Genomic DNA, 21466 nt, shown 5'->3' with positions numbered 1-21466 from the left:
ATGAATTTCGGAAGTTAGTTTCACAGAAATCTTAAGCACCAAATACAACTGAGCGAAAGCAATTCTGCAAGTCAAAAACAAGGTGGTCTAAATTTGCAAACTTTATGGCAGTCTGGCTTGATGAAATATAAAGCCCACAATGCTTTTAAACAGTTTTGGCCAGGCACAGTGGCTCACGCCTGTAATCCCAGCATTTTGGGAGGCTGAGGCGGGCAGATCACCTGAGGCCAGGAGTTTGAGACCAGCCTTGCCAACATGGTAAAACCCCCTCTCTACTAAAAATACAAAAATTGGCTGGGCGTGGTGGCTCACGCCTGCAATCCCAGCACTTTGAGAGGCCAAGGTGGGTGGATCACGAGGTCAAGAGATCAAGACCATCCTGGCCAACATGGTGAAACCTTGCCTCTACTAAAAATACAAAAATCAGCTGGCATGGTGGCACATGCCTGTAGTCCCAACTCCTCGGGAGGCTGAGGCAGAAGAATCACTTGAACCTGGGAGGAGGAGGTTGCAGTGAGCTGAGATCATGATGCTGCATTCCAGTCTGGCTACAGAGTGAGACTCCGTCTCAAAAACAAACAAAAAAATACAAAAATTAGCCGTGGGTGGCGGCGCGCACCTGTAATCCCAGCTACTCGAGAGGCTGAGGCACGAGAATTGCTTAAACCCAAGAGGCAGAAGTTGCGGTGAGCTGAGATCATGCCATTGCACTCTACCCTGGGTGACAGAGCAAGACCCTGTCTCAAACAAACAAACAAACAAAAAAAAATATATATATATATATATTTTTTTTACCAAGACCCACAGTAAAACATACCTTTATATCAAGTTCTAGTGCACATAGGCAGACACACACAGGCGCGCACCCCTTACACACATGGACAAGATTAAAGTGCCCTGGGGTATAGAAAAGATGATGGTAACCTACCCATTTTATATGCAACACTGTGTCATTTTCTAGTCTATTTAAAATTTTTTTTGTGTTTTTTTTTGCCGGGAATTTTTCCATTTTGTTGAAGAGACGATGTCACTCTGTTACTCAGGCTAGAGTCCAGTGGTACAATAATAGTTCACAGCGGCCGGGCACAGTGGTTCATGCCTATAATTCCAGCACTTTGGGAGGCCGAGGCAGGTGGATCAAGAGGTCAGGCGTTCAAGACCAGCCTGGCCAACATAGTGAAACCCCGTCTCTACTAAAATAAAAATAAAAATAATTAGCTGGGCATGGTGGCAGGCACCTGTAATCCCACCTACTTGGGAGGCTGAGGCAGGAGAAATGCTTGAACCTGGGAGGCAGAGGTTGCAGTGAGCCGAGATTGTGCCACTGCATTCCAGCCCGGGGAAGAGCGTGAGACTCCATCTCAAAAAAAAAAAAAAAAAAGAAAGAAAGAAAAAAAAAAACAATAATAGTTCACTGCAGCTCCGAACTCCTGGGCCCAAGGGATCCTCCCACCTCAGCCTCCTGAGTAACTAGGACTACAGGTGCACGCCACCACATCTAGCTAGTTTCTTATATTTTTATTTTTGTAGAGATGAGCAGTCTTGCTATGTTGCCCAGGCTGGTCTCAAACTCCCAGCCTCAAGAGATCCTCTTGCCTTGGCCTCCCAAAATGCTGAGATTACAGGCATCAGCCACTGTACCCAGCCTGTTTAATTATTTTTTTAAATAATTGCCATGCCCTGCTAAATTGATTTCACCATCCACTACATGGGTCATACACAGTCTGCAGATTGAAAAATGCTACCTTAGGCCATCCAGAGCAGAAGTCAGAAAACTAGCCAAATCTTGCCTTTAGCCTTGTTTTGTTTCACCTGCTTTTTTTTTTTTATTGTTGTTGTTTTGTTTTTTGTGTTTTTTTTTTTTTTTTTTGAGGCAGAATCTCATTCTGTCGCCCAGGCTGGAGTGCAGTAGTGCGATCTTGGCTCACTGCAACCTCCGCCTCCCAGGTTCAAGTGATTCTCCTACCTCAGCCTCCCAAGTAGCTGGGATTACAGATGCACACCACCATGCCTGGCTAATTTTTGTATTTTCAGTGGAGACGGGTTTCACCATGCTGGCCAGGCTGGTCTTGAACTCCTGTCCTTGTGATCTGCCTGCTTTGGCTTCCCAAAATGCTGGGATTATAGTTGTGAGCCACTGCGCCCTGCCAGTTGTTTTTTTTTTTTAAGAAACTGAATTTTATGCCTTCAGGCAGACTTCCCTTCACCTGTACCATTTCCAACATTTTTTTTTTTTTTTTTTTTGAGGTGGAGACTCACTCTATCACCCAGGCTGGAGTGCAGTGGCGCGATCTCAGCTTCCTGCAGCCTCCACCTCCTGGGTTCAAGCGATTCTCCTGCCTCAGGAGAAGGCACCACCATGCCCAGCTAATTTTTTTGTGTCTTTAGTAGAGACGAGGTTTCACCATGTTTGTCAGGCTGGTCTCAAACTCCTGACCTCAAATGATCTACCCTCCTTGGCCTCCCAAAGTGCTGGGATTACAGGCGTGAGTCACCGCACCCAGCCACATTTCCAACTATCTGATAGCCAACTGCTTCACACATCTGTGTAATCTGTCTGGCCCCTGAATGCATTTCTGTTTGGGATTTCTGGATCTCTAGATTCTAAAGGCATAGATAGGTGCATTGATGCATTCCACAAATATTGAATGACTGTCTCTCATAGCCCAGTCACTATTGCTGACAATGGGAACACAGCGGAGAACAGATAAAAATCACTGCCTTTGTGGAGTTGAGATTGTGTGGGGGAGAGACAGATAACCTTTAAAAAAAAAATGCTGAGGCTGGAGGATCACTTGAGGCTGGGAGTTCGAGACTAGCCTGAGCAACATAGGGAGACACCCCTCTCTACAAAAAGTAAAAAAAAAGGCCGGGTGTGGTGGCTCACGCCTGTAATCCCAGCAATTTAGGAGGCCAAGGCGGGCGGATCACGAGGTCAGGAGATCGAGACCATCCTGGCTAACACAGTGAAACCCCGTCTCTATTAAAAATACAAAAAAATTAGCCAGGTGTGGTGGCGGGCACCTGTAGTCCCAGCTACTGGGGAGGCTGAGGCAGGAGAATGGCGTGAACCTGGGAGGGGGAGGTTGCAGTGAGCCGAGATCGTGCCACTGCACTTCAGCCTGGGTGATGGAGCAAGATTCCGACTCAAAAAAAAAAAAAAAAGGCCAGGCATGGTGGCTTATGCCTGTAATCCCAGCAGTTTGGGAGGCCGAAGTGGGTGGATCACCTGAGGTCAGGAGTTCAAGACCAGCCTAGGCAACATTGCGAAAAATACAAATATTAGCCAGCCGTGGTGGCCAGCACCTGTAATCCTAGCTAGCTGGGAGGCCAAGGCACGAGAATCGCTGAACCAAAGGGGAGGAGGTTGCAGTAAGCCAAGATCGCGCCATGGCACTCTAGCCTGGGCGACAGAGCAAGACTCCATTTCGGGGGGGAAAAAAGAAAGTTAAAAAAAAAAATTAGCCGGGCATAACTGTAGTCCCAACTGCTGGGGAAGCTGGGGTGGGAGGATCTTTTAAGCCCAGGAGTTCGAGGCTGTAGTGAGCTATGATTGCGCCCCTGCACTCCATCCTGGCCAACAGAGCAAGACCCTGTCTCTAAAAAATAAATAAATAAAAGAAAAAGAGTAAAAGAAAATAAAGTGGGAGGGGGATATGCATGCTCTAAGATCTATCTACCACAGATTACAGGCTTTTCACCCTTTTGTGGAAATGACAAAACCTAGTATGTTCCTACCTAACAGAGGAGGGCTGAGGGAAGGTGAGGGAGCACAACTGCAATTTTCCCCTAAAAGAGAGTTCTCAGCCTGCCCTGGCAGATAGATCTCACCCATCGCGTCCCCAGATTACTCTGCCAAAGGTGGAAGCACCAATCACTTTAACCCAGAACATTTCAAAACCAGACAGCCATGAAGGAGGAACATCTGTGGTCCGGGCGCGTGGGCCCTGGGGTTGGAAGTGCCTCAGACGCACTTTACATTTTCCCCGAATTCAACCTTCGCAGTCCCCATCACCCCCTCTCCAGTGGGATAAATGGCCACCTCATTAGCTCTGCACACATGACCCTCCCGACCTGACTCCTGGTGACTATGCCTGCCTTATCTCTTTTCTCTCCTCCCTCACATTTTCCGCTGCAACAAAGCCAAACACAGCACCGTGGGGGCTTTCACGCTTCTGTGCCCTAGGACACGCTGTTCCTGCAGCCTGGAAGGCCTCTGTCCTCCATCCGCGCGCCCTCACTCTCTTGCTACGAACTCCCATTCATCCTTCAAAACCCAGCCTGAGTGTCCCCTCCCCCGGGTCACCCCCTTTGACCTGTCAATCCCCTCCCTCCGGGTCCCCAGCAAGCTTTTCGGTTTGGCTTCTCTGCACTCTCATGACCGATTGCCCTACATCTTGGCGCTCCCAGACTCGGGCCTTCTCCAGCACCGGAGTCGTCTGGTTTGCTCGCTTTACACTCCAAGCACCTAGTACCGAGCCTGACTGGGTGCCAGAGGGCGCGCCTAGGCTCAGGCTGGCTCCACCCGCCCCGTGCCTCCCCTCGGCCTTCCCCTTAGTCCTGAGGGTGCCCGCGCTCCTGCATTTCCCGTGCACCGGGCTGCCGGTAGCTCCGGCCGCCCAGCCCCCGCGGCAGCAACAGCAGCAACAGCACCGGGGGAGCCCCCCAGGCGGACTACAAGTCCCGGCAGGCCGCGCGCGGGCCGCGCATGCGCAGCGGGGACCGGCGTTTGAGTGGCAAGTTGTTTGTTACAGCGAACACCAGCTGCTCCCCGCGCCGGGCGCCGCGCGCCGCTGCTCCGCTGCTCCGCTGCTCGGCCCCTCGGCTGCTGCTCCGCCGGCGCTGCCTCCCTCGCCCCGCGGCTCCCCCTTGCAACTTGGCGGGCCTCCTCCCTTTTGTCCGGCCCGGCCCGGCCGCCGCCGCCCCCCGCGCCCGGCGCCGAGCTCCCGGGTCTCCGGGCCGGCTGTCGGTGCCGGCAGGGCGCGGAGGGGGCGGGGGCCGCGGCTCGTCCCCCCGCGGATGAGCCGCCGCGGACGGGGCGCGGGCGGACGATGGAACTCCACATCCTGGAGCACCGGCTGCAAGTTGCCAGCGTCGCCAAGGAGAGTATCCCGCTGTTCACCTACGGCCTGATCAAACTTGCCTTCCTGTCCTCCAAGACCAGGTAAGCGCGCGGGGACGCGGCGCCGGCCGGGGACAGACAAAGGGGGCGCACCCCGGGCCGCTGTCTTCGCCGCCGCGCCTCGGAAAACAACTTCGGGCCCCGGGAGCGCCCCCGCCCCGCCCCCGCCGCCGCTTCGCTCGCGTCTGACAAAGCCGGAGCCGCAGGGTCCTGGCTCCCGGACCCCTCGCAACCTTCCACCCCCCGGTGCGCCACCCCCCACCTCTGTCGTCCCCCCCATCTCCCACCCCCTCCCCCATCGCAGCCCCCTCCCCGAAATCCGGGGGGCTGGGCCGGCTGCAGTGACGGATCCGTGAATGGATGAAGGAACGAACGAATGAATGAATGAAAAACAGGTGTGGGGACGAGGCCGTGGAAAAAACAAACTAACGCCCCCATCCCCCCATCCCTCGGTTGGGCCGGCCCCGTCGCCACGGCGGGGGGAGGGATTCCGCTGAGCGCGGTTACCCAGAGCAGAAAATCATAAAGTCATTAGTGGGTGTTTATCTCAAGGTGCCTACGAGGCTTGCTGCGGACGGCCTGGAATGGGGGGGGGGGGGGGAAACGGGGGGTGGGCGAGGGCCAGGGAGGGGCTGCAGAGGACGTGATTCTTTCTCCTTGGGGTCCTGGAAAGGGGGTGGGGGGGGTGTTTTGCCCAACCGTAGAAGGGGAGGAGCAGGCATGTTTATGCATCTGCCTTGAGGCTGGGCTTGGATGCTGCAGGGGGAAAAATAGTTGAAGGCCTTGGAAGGTAAAAGAGGGAATCACACACACACACACACACGCACACACAGACACTCTCTCTCTCACTTGGATTTTCCCTATGCCAGGTAAGGGTTTGACATTGTGAGCCCCGGTGGGTGCTTGCATTAGGGTTTTGTTGTTGTTGTTTAAGGAGCCTGAGCCGAGGGGAGTGTGAGTGCCAGCTAGCTGCTGTAACTTAAGTCTCATTTGCCCACCATTGTGACTGTTAAAAAGGAATGATAAAGTTGTTACTGGTTGGTTTTTCGCGGTTTGGGGCGGTGGTGGCTCTCCCTCACTGCAAAATGAATGAATACGTTTCGGGTCAAGGTTAGCGTGAAAATGACAGCCCCCTTAGGCTGCCCCCTTTGGCACTGAGCTCTAGGGACACAGGGAAATAATTCCAGCCTGTTATCTGCCTGTGAAAAGTTCTTGCTTGGAAATCTCACTTTGATGTGTGTGTCTGAGCCGGGTGCTCAGTCCGGCTATTGTTTGCGAGATGGAGCCAGACCTGCCGGTGGCATCTTGTTTACTTTCTTCTCCGGCTGCTCAGTAGGGGATGGAGATTTGAAATAGTCGCCAAGCCTCTGCCACGGAGCCTGTGCTCCCCGTTAATTGCAAAGGGTAATGATTAAACAGGTCATTTGAAAACAAAAGCCAACAGCTCGGATTCTGAACCGCGCCCCCACCCCTCACACAAAGCCCCCTCTGGTTGTTGACACCTTCAGATCCTGCTTCTGCCTGCCCTCTGCCCCCCACTCCCTAGCCGGGCTTGACGTTCCAAAGCTTGGAGGTAACAGAACAGCCTTGTTTTTCCTAGCCTTGGCCCTCAGCCCTGGGCAGCCCCCTGGCTGATTTCTCGGCCACCATTCAAATGAGGATGATGACTCAGGCTGCGGCTGTGCACAGGGCCTGGGTGCTGGAAGGGGGGGGCATTTGGGGGCTTCTTAGAAAGGCAGCAAAGGGCAGGGTCCCTCAGCCCCTTTCTCTTGGTGGAGAGACTGGCCTTCTTCCAGCCCCCAACTCAGGGTCCCCTTTGGGTACTCATGGATAGGCGTGTCTCTGGGGTCAAGCCCCCCTGCTGGCCTCTGGGAACACAAGAAGACCGGTCCCTCAGTGGGTCCCCCTTCCTTCCTCCTGCAGAAAGCAGCCTGTCCTGTCCCAGGCCCAGGTGACCCAGCTGACTAGTCCAGTTTCAAGATGACTCAGAGGCCAAAGGCCATCTCTGTGTTTCCATGGTCCGGCCTCAGAAGGTGCGGAACATTCGTCAAATGCCTGAGGACCTGCCACCCCAAGCACTCTGAGCCCGGATCATGGCTTCAGGTCATGTGTGACCAGAGCCCGCTGCCTGCGTGGCTGAGGCAAAGTCTGTCCTCTGGCTCACACTTTGTCTGTCTGTAAAATAGAGATAGCACTATTTGGCCCCCTCATGGACACAGAACTGCTGTGTGGATGGTGTGGGATGATTGTGGGAAATGGCTTTTTAGCAAGTGTTAATGGGTCGCAGCCTGCCGACATAGCATTTAAACTGTTTTCAATAATCAGCCATCCAGGTAGAACCCCTTCGATTCTTCCTGCAATACCTGCCCCCAGGTGGTGACCCATAGCTCTGTCACCTCCCTCTCCAAAACCTAAGTTTAGCCCAGACTAGCACAGCATGCCCTGAGGGTCCCTGTGCCACCTGTTTACTTTTTTTTTTTTTTTTTTTTGAGACTGAGTTTTGCTCTTGTCCGGGCTGGAGTGCAATGGCGCCATCTCGGCTCACTGCAGCCTCCACCTCCTGGGTTCAAGTGATTCTCCTGCCTCAGCCTCCCGAGTAGCTGGGATTACAGGCATGCGCCACCACACCTGGCTAATTTGGTGTGGAGACGGGGCTTCTCCATGTTGGTCAGTCTGGTCTTGAACTCCCGACCTCAGGTGATCCACTGGCCTCGACCTCCCAAAGTGCTGGCATTACAGGCGTGAGCCACCGCGCCCGGCCCGGTTACAGTTTTGTCAGTCACTCTATAGCATCAAATCGTTGACATGGCATTCGAGGCCCTTTGGGATCTAGATCCTGAATCCTCATCTTTATTTTTTTATTTTTTATTTTTCTCTTTTAGAGACAGAGTCTTGCTCTGTCGTACAGGCTGGAGTACAGTGGCGCCATCATAGATCAATACAGCCTCCAACTCCTGGGCTCAAGCAATCCTCCCACCTCGACCTCCCAAAGTCCTGGGATTACTGCTCCTGGCCTTGAATCCTCATCTTTAGCCCTCCCCCAGCAAATGCACAATTTCCCTTATTGTTCCCTACATACCTCTGTGCCTTTGTATCTACCTCTCTTCCATTTGCCTGGAATATTCTCCCCCACCCATCCCTAGTAAATTCCTATTCAATCCTCAAGAGCTAATGATAGCGCTAATGATAGCACGCTGAAACCTTCCTGAACCTTTCCCTCCGCTCCTTAGCAGACTTAAGTCACTTCTCTCTCGTGGAGTGGAGTTGTGGAAAGGGAATGGCATTAGGAAACATTCACTCTGTGTGGGGGTGTGGCTGGGTCCAAGGGATGCAGAGATACCTTGCCCCTTCCTCTGCCAAGCCCTAGAGCCTGGTGGAAGAGAAAGAAAGAGGCCATCATTCTACAGCAGGGTGGAGTCAGGGAAGGGCTGGTCTAGCAGGGTACCTAGAACACCGGGTGCCTACCTGTAGGAGGTGGCACTAGATCTTAGAGCTTTTTTTTGTTTGTTTTTAAGAGATGGGGTCTCTGTTGCCCAGGCTGAAGTACAGTGGCACCATCATAGCTCACTGCAGCCTCGAACTCCTAGGCTCAAGCAATCCTCTCACCTCGGCCTCCCAAGCACCTGGGACTGTGGGTGCGCACCACCACACTCAGCTAATTTTTAAATTTCTTGTAGCGATGGGGGTCTCTCACTGTGTTGCCCGGGCTGGCCTTGAACTCCTGGCCTCACATGATCCTCCCACCTCAGCCTCTCAGAGGTGCGTGCGGACATAACATTTAAACTGTTACAGGCATGAGCTTACAGGCATGAGCCATTGGCCCTTAGGGCTTTTGATGTAGGAAAGCCAGTGGCTCACATTTGGAGTTAACTAGTTGGAAGAGAGGATCTAGACCCCAGGACCCCCAGGTATGTTCTGTGTATTAGGTATTAAACCTGCTTTGCAAACCAGGAAGCTGGGGTTCAAAGATTAAGTGACTTGCTCAAGGTCAGGCAAGAAGTGATAGATCCGGGATTTAAATGTGCCAATCTGCACCTTTCTGGCACAAGCTCCGAGTTTTTGCTGTTGCAGGTTGCAAGAGATGCCCCCATTGAATGGTTATGTCCAGCCCTTCTGTCTACAGCACAATGTTCTGAAAGGCTTAGGAGCACGGAACTGAAATGCTGGCCTTTCTGTATTCCTGCCTATTTGGCTTTGGTGGGCCTTTTCTTTATTTTTTTCTCTTTTTTTTTTTTTTTTTTTTTTTGGAGATAGGGTCTTCTGTCACCCAGGCTGGAGTGCAGTGGCGTGATCATGGCTCACTGCAGCCTACACCTCCCGGGCTTGAGTGATCTGCTACCAGAGCTGTTTTCTTCTACCAGGGATACTTGGTCCTTATCACTCCCATCTAGACGGTTACTTCCTTTTTTTTTTTTTTTTTTCCTGAAACGGAGTCTTGCTCTGTCACCCAGGCTGGAGTGCAGTGGTGTGTTCTCAGCTCACTGCAACCTCCACCCCAAGAAGCTGGGATCACAGGCGTGCGCCACCACGCCCGGTAAATTTTTGTATGTTTAGTAAAGACTGAGTTTCGCCATGTTTGCCAGGCTGGTGTCGAACTCCTGACCTCAAGTGATCCACCCGCCTCGGCCTCCCAAAATGCTGGGATTGCAGGCGAGAGCCACCGCGACCTGCTTAGACATTCTACTTCGTTAGAGCCTTAGAGCCTATCTCAGATACTTCCTTCTGGGCACCTTGCGTATTTCTCAACTTTGGCGATAACAACATGTTACTGGCTTGTCTTTTTCTCTTACCTAGATTATCAACCTTCAAGTTTTTTGTGCATGATTTGATCCACCCCTTCCCACCACATCACCACAGTACCTACCAGTGGTGATGAGAGCTACTGTTGACTTTGCCACATTTTGCAGAGCGGTGAAGACACTAGCTTTGGAGAAGTACAATGGCAAGGTCGCACAGCTGGAAAGAAACAGAATTGGGATTTGAACCAGGTCCCGTCTCCGCTGCGTGTAGCACCCTGCTTTGTAGGCACTTAGTAAACGTCTGTTTGATGGATTTCTGACCATCAGAGTGACCCAGATTTCAACCCAAGTATTTGCGAGAGTCTCATAGGAGTGCCCTGGGGCTGGAAGATATGTCGTTGTAGAAGGCAGGATCATACCTGGTAGAAGCAGAGCCCAGCGACCCTGTCCCGGGTCTGCTGAACCAGGCCTTTGCCCAGGACCTTTGGAGGAGCATCTGGGTGTGGCTGGACTAGGCGAGGAATGTGCTTATTTATTCTCAGCATAAAGCCAGAAGGCAAGACCCTGGGTAGGTCTGTCCGATGAGCTTCCCTTGTCCTCTGTGGTAACCCTGAGGCTCTGTGACCTAGCTGAGGGCCCTCTGTGGCCCACCTCACCTTGTCTCTCCAGCCTCACCTCGAAGCTTCCAGCCACACCCTAGCGTGCCTCCAGCCTTCAGGCCTTTGTTCTTTCTGCCCAGAGTATTACTTCTTGCCTTACCCCTTTCTTCCCCGTGCATCCTTCTAGATTCCATTTCAGCTTCCCTGAGGGCACGTTGGGCTCACTCTTCTTCTGGTAGGACGGGCTTAACTCAAAACGATAAGGCCAGGCCCAGTGGCTCCTGCCTATAATCCCAGCATTTTGGCAGGCTGAGGTGGGAGGATCCCTTGAAGCTAGGAGGTTGAGACCAGCCTGGGCAACAAAGCAAGACCCCATCTCCACAAAAAAAAATTTTTTTAAATAACTTTTTAAAAAATAGCCAGGCATGGCGGTGCACACCTGTCTCAGGAGGTTTGGGTGGGAGGATCACTTGAGCCCAGGAATTTGAGGCTGCAGTGAGCTATGATGGCGCCACTGCACTCCAGCCTGAGCGACAGAGACCCTGTCTCTGAAAAATAATAAAAAAAGAAGAAGAAATGTAACCAGGGGCTATCAACAAGGATGCTTTGTGGTTTTTGTTTGTTTGTTTGAGATGGAGTCTCACTTGGTCGCCCAGGCTGGAGTATAGTGGTGCAATCTCGGCTCACTGCAACCTCCGCCTCCCTGGTTCAAGCAATTCTCCTGCCTCAGCCTCTGGAGTAGCTAGGATTACAGGCACCCGCCACCATGCCTGGCTAATTTTGTATTTTAGTAGAGACGGGGTTTAGCCGTGTTACTCAGGCTGGTCTCGAACTCCTGACCTCAGGTAATCCTCCCTCCTTGGCCTCCGAGAGTGCTGAGATAACAGGCGTGAACCACTGCGCCCAGCCAGCAAGGATGCTTTGAGCTACAAACAACAGAAAGCCAGGACATAACCAATAAGAAGTTTGAACTTTGTGTGATCAGAGTTTATGGGTTGGGCTGCCCCAGGCTTGGGTAACTTAAAGGCTTGATGAGGTCATCAATTTATGCTTGGCTACCCATGGCACAGAAGCATAGCCCCACTGTGATGGCTGGGGTGGCTCTGGGCATCCTGGGCAGTCAGGAGGAAACTCCATGAAGGAAGGAGCTAACCTTTCTGGGGGTACCCCTATCCCAGCACAGACTTCCTCATCTCATTGGTCAGAACTGGGTCACATGAACATGCCTCAGCTTATCACAGGCACAGGGAATGAGACCATCATGGACCAATCAGGATTCACCACTCAAGGTGGGGCCTGCCATCCAGATGGATGCTCTCCGCCACAGGGAGGTGGGGGACCCAGAAGCTGTGGGCGATGGCCATGTGCACAGTAGGACTGAGGCACTCAGTCCCGTAGCTGACCTACCGGGGACAGGCCTGGAGGCTGACTTAGGTGTGAGGGGCAGAGAGATTACTGTGCACAGACCGCTGTGTGACCCCAGATCTAGGTGGGATCCCGGTGTGCCCCATCTGCCTGGCTTACCCCGACCCCTCTGGAACCTGAACCTACTCCCAGAGTCCCCTCTGTTTTTTTATTAATATTATTATGGAGACATCTCTTTATTTATTTATTTTGGAGACGAGCTCTATTGCCCAGGCTGGAGTGCAGTGGCACCATCATAGCTCACTGCAGCCTCAAATTCCTGGGCTCAAGGTATCCTCCTGCCTCAGCCGCCCGAATAGCTGGGACTACAGGCATGCAGCACCACACCTGGTTAATTTATTTTACTCTGTTTTTAGTAGAGACAAGGTCTCACTGTGTTGTCCAGGCTGGTCTTGAACTCCTGGCCTCAAGCAATCCTCTCACCTCGGCCTCCGAAAGTGCTAGGATTACAGGTGTGAGCTACCATGCCTGGCTAATTTTTGTATTTTTAGTAGAGATGGGGTTTCAACATGTTGGCCAGGCTGGTCTCAAACTCCTGACCTCGGGTGCTCCACCTGCCTTGACCTCCCCAAAGTGCTGAGATTACAGGTGTGAGCCACCATGCTCAGCCAAGCAGCACCCTCCTTTTTGCCCATGAAATGCTGTTATCTTTAAATTCCATTCTAGAAAGTCCATTGGATTGGCAAAAACTACACAGGCAAGTATGCAGTAAGCATGGGCCCATGGAAACTTCCTGCTGCCTTCCTGGGCCGGATCTCCTGAATGCAGGTCTCTGGTTTGTTTTGGCCTGCACTGGGTCATTCGTGTTCCTACCTGCAGGAAATCTTGCAAACGAGCCATGGTGAACACTAAAGTCTTTTGTTTTTTTTGTTTGTTTGTTTGTTTTTGAGACAGAGTCTTGCTCTGTCGCCCAGCCTGGAGTGCAATGGCGCAATCTCGGCTCACTGCAACCTTCGCCTCCCAGGTTCAAGCAATTCTCCTGCCTCAGCCTTCCGAGTAGCTGGGATTACAGGCGCATGCCACCACACCCAGCTAATTTTTGTATTTTTAGTAGAGACGGGGTTTCACCATGTTGGTCAGGCTGGTCTCGAACTCCTGACCTTGTGATCTGCCCGTCTGGGCCTCCCAAAGTGCTGGGAGGCGTGAGCCACCATGCCCGGCCAGTGAACACTAACGTCTTACAAGGCATTTATGAGAGAAAAGCTTAAAATTGCAAAAAGTCCATGCAGAGCCCTCGTCATTCCTCGAAACACATTGGGCTGAGGCCACTGTCTAATTGCAGTTTAGGGAAAGACAGGCTAGCCCAAGGGAGTTAGAGCCCTGGGACACCTGGGCTGGAATCCCAGCACTGCTCATCCTGGCTGTGTGACCTTGGGCAAGTTGCTTGACCTCTCTGTGCTATGTTTCTTACCTGTAAAACAGAGATGATGATCATGCCTGTAACCTAAGTGGTTGTGAGGGCTTGATGAGATAAACCACGTCAAGCACTCTCAAGAGTATCTGGTCCACTAGAAGCTCCAGTAAGCTTTTTTTTTTTTTTTTTTTTTTGAGACAGAGTCTTGCTGTGTTGCCCCGGCTGGAGTGCAGTGGCATGATCTCAGCTCACTGCAACCTCTGTCTCCCAGGTTCAAGCGATTCTCCTGCTTTAGTCTCCCAAGTAGCTGGGATTACAGGTCTCTACCACCATGCCTGGCTAATTTTTGTATTTTTAATAAAGACACCTGGAACTCCCAAAGTGCTGGATTACAAGTGTGAGCCACTGTACCCAGCCATTAGGCATTAACTGGGAAGGCCCTGGGGCCACTGGCCAGCACCAGTTTGTGAGGGCAGAGCCAGAAAAGCCCAGGCTTAGAAGACTTTTTACACACACACATAATCGCATCCTGATTCTGGAAAGTGGAGATGCTGTCACTGCTCTCACAGAATTAAGCCAAGGACCTCACCTGTCATTTAGGTGTCAGGCCTCTGGCAGGGGCAGCCAAAATGCTCTAGGACCACAGAGCTGCAAGCCAGTAAGGCTTCCTAGAGGAGGCGGCACCATCTGAGCCAAGAATGGGGTGATGGGTGGCATGAGAAAATGTCAGGAGGTGCTGGGGTTAAAGCAAGATGAGCAAGCAGGGAACAGGAGTGGGTGGCTACAGATGGATCAGGGGAGGGGTATAGGTGAAGAGGGTACGGGGTGAGCCCCAGAGCCTTGCGTGTGCCCACTCAGGACAGCCATAGTCTGCTGCTGCCCAGAGAAAGGGGCTGGCTCAACCCTAGCTCCCAAATCTTTTTCCTGTGCCTTTTTCCTTTTTCCTCATCTCTTTCCTGAACTATCCAGGTATCTTCCTGCCTCCTGCTTCTAGGGCGGCTCAAATGCTCATTGCTGCCCCATCCCTCTGGGCTGGAGGAGCAAACGCCTGGAGGCTGAAAGAGTAAGCTGTCTGCAGGGAACAAGCCGCTGTCCTGTGGCCGGTGCAAATTGGTATGCTCTGTTCACTCAGAAACCCCGCAGTGTATACCTGCTGTAGGCAGGGCCCGATAGGAAGCGCGAAAGGAGTTTCTGTCCCATGGGAGGAAAAGACGTGAGTCCTGTGTGTTCTCCAGCAAAGGTAGAGGGTGAGAGGACCAGAGGCCCACAGAGGGGGCATGGCTGGGAGTGCAGGGGCAGGGGGGAGTCTGGGAGGATGGAGGGACACAACTGGAGTGGGTGCTGGGTGGACTTCATGCATTCCTTCAGAAGCCCTGGCCACATCTCTGCCTTGTTGGTTTTGTTTGTTTTTTTGAGACAGGGTCTCACTCTGTCACCCAAGCGGGAATGCAATGGCGTGATCTCAGCTCACTGCAACCTCTGATTCCTGGGTTCAAGTGACTCTTGTGCCTCAGCCTCCTGAGTAGCTGGGATTACAGGCATGCACCACCATGCCTGGCTAATTTTGTGTATTTTAATAGAGACGGGGTTTCGCCTTGTTGGCCAGGGTGGTCTTGAACTCCTGACCTCAGGTGATCCACCCACCTTGGCCTTCCAAAGCACTGGGATTACAGGCGTGAGCCACCACTCCTGGCCTGAATCTTTCTTGATCAGATGTCTTCTGTCTATCCACTCTGGCTCTGTCTACTCCCTTCCCAACACATGCCCTATTTTAGGTAACCATGGTAGTTTTGTTTTGTTTTGTTTTGCTTTTGTTTTTGGAGATGGAGTTACACTCTGTTGCCCAGGCTGGAGTGCAGTGGCACGATCTCGGCTCACTGCAACCTCTGCCTCCTGGGTTGAAGTGATGCTCCCGCCTCAGCCTCCTGAGTAGCTGGGGTTACAGGTACCACCACCATGCCTAGCTAATTTTTTGTATTTTTAATTCAGATGGGTTTTACCAGGTTGGACAGGCTAGTCTTGAACTCCTGACCTCAAGTGATCTGCCCGCCTTGGCCTCCCAACGTGCTGGGATTATAGGCATGAGCACTGCACCTGGCCAACCGTGGTAGTTTTTAGATTTTTTTGTACAGAGGGGGTCTCACTCTGTTGTCCACGCTGGTCTCAAACTCCTGACCTTAAGTGATCCTCCCATCTTGGTTTCCCAAAGTGCTGGGATTACAGGCATGAGCCACTGCTCCCAGCTGCTGGTGGTTTTAAAAGCTAGGATTGGCTGGGCGCAGTGGCTCACGCCTGTAATCCCAGCACTTTGGGAGACCGAGGTGGGCGGATCACAAGGTCAGGAGATCGAGACCATCCTGGCTAACACGGTGAAACCCCGTGTCTACTAAAAATAGAAAAATTAGCCAGGCGTCGTGGCGGGCGCCTGTATTCCCAGCTACTCAGGAGGCTGAGGCAGGAGAATGGCGTGAAGCCGAGATCGCGCCACTGCATTCCAGCCTGGGCGACAGAGCCAGACTCCATGTCAAAAAAAAAAAAAAAAAGCTAGGATCCCTCCACCCCCCTCTCCTTTAAATGTCTGTCTTGGCTACTTTCTTCTAAGTCACTAGGAGATGGTAAAAGCAATACCGCGAGACTTCCGAGGCTAGGGCACAAAATGATAGCTTCTGCGTGGCGCTCCCTCTCTCCCAGATCCCTTGCTCTGTAGGAAACCAACCCCCAAGGCCTGAGGACACCCAAGCAGCCCCATGGAGAGGCCCATATGGAGAGGAACTGAGGCATCCCACCCTCAACCGGCAGAGCGGGGCTTTGAAAACAGATCCTTCCGCCCCAGGCAAGCCTTCCAATGGATTGCAGCCCCAGCCAATGCCTTGAACTACCAAGTTCAGCCACACCTAAATTCCTAACCCACAGGAACTGTGAGAGATAATAAAAGTTTGTTGTTGTTTCAAGCCACTAAGATCTGGGGTAATTTGTTATGTAGCAACAGATAAGGAATGAAATGACCCTGCCATTTATCATTGAGATGGGAACAAACTTTTTTTAGAATAGCAGGAAGTACTTTAAATAATTACTAGATTGGCCAAGCACAGTGGCTCACGCCTGTAATCCCAGCACGCCTGTAATCCCAGCACTTCAAGCTGATCGCTTGAGCTCAGGAATTGGAGACCAGCGGAGGCAACATAGTGGGACCCCGACTCTGCAAAAAATACAAAAAAATTAGCTAGGCATGATGGCGCCTGCCTGTGATCCCAACTACTCAGGAGGCTGAGGTGGGAGGATTGCTTGAGCCTAGGAGGTAGAGGTTGCAGTGAGCCGAGATTGCACCACTGTACTCCAGCCTGGACAACATAATGAGACCCTGTCTCCTCCTCCTCCTCCTCCTCACCATCATCACAATAATAACAACAACAACCTGCAGACAATAGGGCAAACCTGACCATGTGATCACCCTACCTTTAGTCCAGCCAGAGAACTCTTGTGAGTCCTTAAACCTAACACAGACACTTCTTGAGGTCGGCTTCAGCATCCTCTCCTCCAGGAAGCCACCCTGGTGCCTGGTGAGTGGCTTCCTGGGATCACCCATGCCTCAGTGTGCAGGATGAGAGGGCTGGTCCTGATCCCCTTCTGTCCTCACCCCCAGGTCCATGTCCAGGGCTTAGGACTGGTCGTCCCTCGGTGTTGACTCATCTCCCAGGGATCAAAAAAGTCAGTTGTAGCTGGGCGCAGTGGCTCACGCCTGTAATCCCAGCACCTGTGGGAGGGCCAAGCGGGTGCATCGCCTGAGGTCAGTAGTTCGAGACCAGCCTGGCCAACAAGGTGAAGCCGTGACTCTACCAAAAATACAAAAATTAGCCGATGTGGTGGTGGGCGCCTGTAATCCCAGCTACTGGGGAGGCTGAGGCAGGAGAATCGCTTGAACCTGGAAGGCAGAGGTTGCAGTGAGCCGAAATCATGCCACTACACTCCAGCCTGGGCGACAAGAGTGAAACTCCATCTCAAAAAAAAAAAAAAAAAAAACCTTGTAAAAGGTTTAATTGGTCTCTTCTGAGCCTGCACATGGCTGGAAAGGTTTTCTCTTATAACAGATCTACAGTATGAGAAACCAGCCCAGTTGCATCCGCTCTGGGCCTGTGGGATTCTGGGTGTCCAAGGTCCCTGTGGGCCATCCACGGTGCTAAATTGAAACTTTTTGAAAAACATTTTTTTTTTTGAGATGGAGTCTGGCTCTGTCGCCCAGGCTGGAGTGCAGTGGTGCGATCTTGGCTCACTGCAAACTCTGCCTCCCGGCTTCACGCCATTCTCCTGCCTCAGCCTCCCAAGTAGCTGGGGCTACAGGCACCTGCCACCACGCCCGGCTAATTTTTTTGTATTTTTAGTAGAGACAGAGTTTCACTGTGTGAGCCAGGATGGTCTCGATCTCCTGACCTTGTGATCTACCCGCCTCAGCTTCCCGAAGTGCTAGGATTACAGGCATGAGCCACCGCACCTGGCCTGAAAAAAATTCTTGAGACAGGGTCTCACTGTGTCACCCAAGCTGGAGTGCAGTGATGCAATCTCAGCTCACTCCAGCCTCGATTTCTCAGGCTCCAGCAATCCTCCCTGCCTCAGCCCCACTGAGTAGCTAGGACTGCAAGCACTCGCCACTACACCCAGATAATTTTTGTTTTTTTTGTAGAGATGGGGTCTTGCTACGTTGCCCAGGCTGGTCTCGAACTCCCGGGCCCAAGTAATCCTCCTGCCTCAGCCTTCCAAAGTGCTGGGATTACAGGTGTGAGCTACAGCGCCTGGCCTAAATGGAAAACTGGTGTCTAGGTGCCATATACTCAGGCTTGCCCTCACCATAACACATTGAACATACTTCAACCTCTGAGCTAGATCTGTGCTTAAAAACCTGAGGTTTTGCTTGCACACCCCAATTTTTTTTTTTTTTTTTGGAGACAGGGTCTTGCTGTCACCCAGGCTGGAGTGCAATGGTGCTATCTTGGCTCATTGCAACTTCCATCTCCTGGGTTCAAGCGATTCTGGTCCCTCAGCCTCCCGAGTAGCTGGGATTACAGGTGCACGCCACCACGCCTGGCTAATTTTTGCATTTTTAGTAGAGACGGGGTTTCATCATGTTGCCCAGGCTGGTCTCGAACTCCTGACCTCAAGTGATCCACCAGCCTCGGCCTCCCAGAGTGCTGGGATAACAGGCATGAGCCACCGCGCCTGGCCATGTACCCACATTTACAGCAGTCTTATTCACTAAGGCCTAAAGATGGGAGTGACCCAGGTGTCTACTGATGGATGAACAGATCAACAAAATGGGATGTATTCACACAAAGGAATATTATTCAGGGGGGAAAAGGAAGGAAATTCTGACACATGCTACAACATGAATGAACCTTGAAGACATCATGCTGAGTGAAATAAACTAGTCACAAAAGAACAAATACTGCATGAGATCCCACTTGTATGAAATACCTGGTGTAGCCGGAGTCATAGAGACAGAAAGAATGGTGATTGCCAAGAGCTGGGGAGTTGGTGTTTAGTGGGTATGGAGTTCCTGTTGGGTAAGATGAAGAGTTCTAGAGATGGATGGTGGCAATTGCTGTCCGTATTGCAAATGTGCTTAACACGATTGAATTGCACACTTAAAGATAGTTAAGATGGTAGGTTTTGTTGTGTGTATTTTACCACAATTAATAAAATTTGAGGCCAGGTGTGGTGGCTCATGCCTGTAATCCCAGCACTTTGGGAGGCTGAGGTGAGTAGATTGGTTGAGCTCACAAGTCGGAGACCAGCCTGGGCAACATGGTGAAACCTCATCTCTACAAAATATACAAAATGTAGCTGGGCATAGTGGCGTGCACCTGTGGTCTTAGCTACTTAGGAGGCTGAGGTGGAAGGATCGCTTGACCCCGGGAGGTAGAGGCTGCAGTGAGCCGAGATTGTGCCACCGTACTCCAGCCAGGCAGTAGAGCCAGACCTTGTCTCAAAAAAATAAAAATAAAAATTAATGTTTAAGATTTTATTTTATTTTAGATTCAAGAGGTACATGTGGATGTTTGTTACATGGATATATGGCATACTGGTAGGGACTGGGCCTCTAGTATGCCCATTACCCAAATAGTGAACATTGTACCCGATAGGTAATTTTTTTAACCTTCCTCCCCTTCCCAACCTCCCCTCTATTGGAGTTCCCAGTGTCTGATGTTCCCATATTTTTTTTTTTTGAGACGGAGTCTTACTCTATTGCCCAGGCTGGAGTGCGGTGCAATCTCGGCTCAGTACAGCCTCTGCCACCTGGGTTCAAGTGATCCTCCTGCCTCAGCCTCCCGAGTAGCTGGGACTACAGGCATGTGCCACCACACCCAGCTAATTTTTGTATTTTTTAGTAGAGATGGGGTTTCACCATGTAGGCCAGGCTGGTCTCAAACTCCTGACCTCAGGTGATTCGCCTGCCTCGGCCTCCCAAAGGGCTGAGATCATAAGCGTGAGCCACTGCTCCCGGCCATGGCAGATCCTTCTTGAACACCCACTGTGCATGAGGCCTCCGCTGGGAGTTCCCATCATTCACCCTCATAGCAGCTCTACAGGAAGGAGCTGTCTGCCCCCAAGTCACACAATGGACAACAGCAGTTTAGGGCTCAGCCTTGGCCCCCCCACTCCGAACTCCTCCCCGCCTATGCCCTCCACTCCTTTCCACTGTTAACCCAAGATGGAAAAGCTTATGCCAAGGGTCATTTCTCAGGATATGCACATAACAGGAAAATGTGTTTTTATCCAAATTCCCACAACCCACCAGCCATGTGATCTTGGGCAACTTAGAACCTCCAAGGAGGGTCTGGCTCTGTTATCTATGCTAGAGTGCAGTGGCATGAGCATAGCTCACTGCAGCCTCAACCTTCCAGGCATAAGCAATCCTCCTGCCTCAGCCTTCCAAGTAGCTGGGACTACAGGTGTGCACCGTCATGCCCAGCTAATTTTTAAAAAAGATTTTTAGTAGCAACAGGGTCTTACTATGTTGCCCAGGCCAGTCTCAAACTCTTGAGCTCAGACAATTCTCCTGCCTTGACCTTCCAAAGTGGTAGAATTATAGGCGTGAGCCACCACACCGTGGCCTGGTTTCATCTTTAAAATAGGTATAAGGTGAGGCATGGTGGCTCACACTTGTAATCCCATCACTTTGGCAGGTCGAAGTGGGAGGATTGCCTGAGCTCAGGAGTTTGAGATCAGCCTGGACAGCATAGTGAGACCCCATCTCTACCAAAAAATAACTGGAGATAATACTATCAACATCTTGGGTGGTTGTGAGAATTAAATGGGGAATTTTATGTTAGGGACTTAGTGAGGTGTTGATTACATAGTGAACCTATTATTCACAGAAATTCAATGGATGTTTTGAGGTGCCCTCTACTTGATGCAAGCCTCGGCGAGGTGGCAGTGGTGGCCTCTGTCCCCATGGCACGGATGGTCTGTTCTGCTTTGGAAGCACTGGAAGGGCACATCTGACAATTGCAGGATGGCTGGTTTTTATTGGAGGAAGGGAAGCTGTTTATTTGTTTCAGATTGGCTGAGCTGTGGGGATGCGGGAGGCTGGCAGGAGGGGAGGGGTCTATGGTAAGGAGACTGGAGAAACTCTGGGGGCCAGGCAGGCAGCCCCCTGGTAAGAGCTGCTTCTTGGAACACAAAGAGCTGTTGCGTCCTCCAGCCGGCCTTGAGGAAGGTGTGACTTCTCTGCTCCCAGCAATGTCTTGGGCACCCTTCTCTGCCCTGCACACCAGCTCTGCCTGCAGGGTGCGTGGACACTCTGGGTGTCTACTGTGTCCCCATATGGTGCTTGCAAGTCTTCCTCCCAGACTGCCCCCTGCTTCTGTGTCCCCTCCCTGGTGCACAGTGCCACATCCAGCCCTCCTCCCTCCCAGCCCACCCAGGTCCTGCCCATGTGACCCCCAGTCTTTCTCCAGTCGCACCTCCTCTGCACGCTGACCGCCATATCTTGTCCTCTTTTTCTTTTTTTTTGAGACAGAGTCTTGCTCTGTCATCCCGGCCGCTGGAGTGCAATGGCGCAATCTTGGCTCACTGCAACCTCCGCCTCCCGTTTTCAAGTGATTCTCCTGCCTCAGTCCTCCCTGGGGCTACAGGTGTACACCACCATGCCTGGCTAATTTTTATATTTTCAGTAGAGTCAGGGTTTCACCATGTTGGCCAGGCTGGTCTCGAACTCCTAACCTCAGGTGAT

General features: G+C 51.9%; 1 protein-coding gene across 2 annotated transcripts in view; it reads left to right on the top strand.

Moving 5' to 3' along the window:
- Window positions 1-4762: 4762 nt before the first annotated feature.
- CASTOR2 (cytosolic arginine sensor for mTORC1 subunit 2) overlaps window positions 4763-21466 on the top strand; it is a 69340-nt gene continuing 52636 nt past the window's right edge. Inside the window, exon 1 of one of the 2 annotated variants that reach the window (XM_031012955.3) lies at window positions 4763-5164. In XM_031012955.3, the coding sequence (XP_030868815.1) occupies window positions 5052-5164 (113 nt within the window). In that variant the 5' untranslated portion in view covers window positions 4763-5051. Of the gene's footprint in view, window positions 5165-5413; window positions 5518-21466 lie in introns of those variants that run through there. The other variant, XM_063708187.1, reaches the window with a different exon arrangement.

The sequence above is a fragment of the Gorilla gorilla genome, chromosome 6 (genome assembly GCF_029281585.2).
Source record: "Gorilla gorilla gorilla isolate KB3781 chromosome 6, NHGRI_mGorGor1-v2.1_pri, whole genome shotgun sequence".
In the NCBI taxonomy this organism is placed as follows: Eukaryota; Metazoa; Chordata; class Mammalia; order Primates; family Hominidae; genus Gorilla; species Gorilla gorilla.
This window is presented reverse-complemented; position numbering and strand designations above follow the sequence as displayed.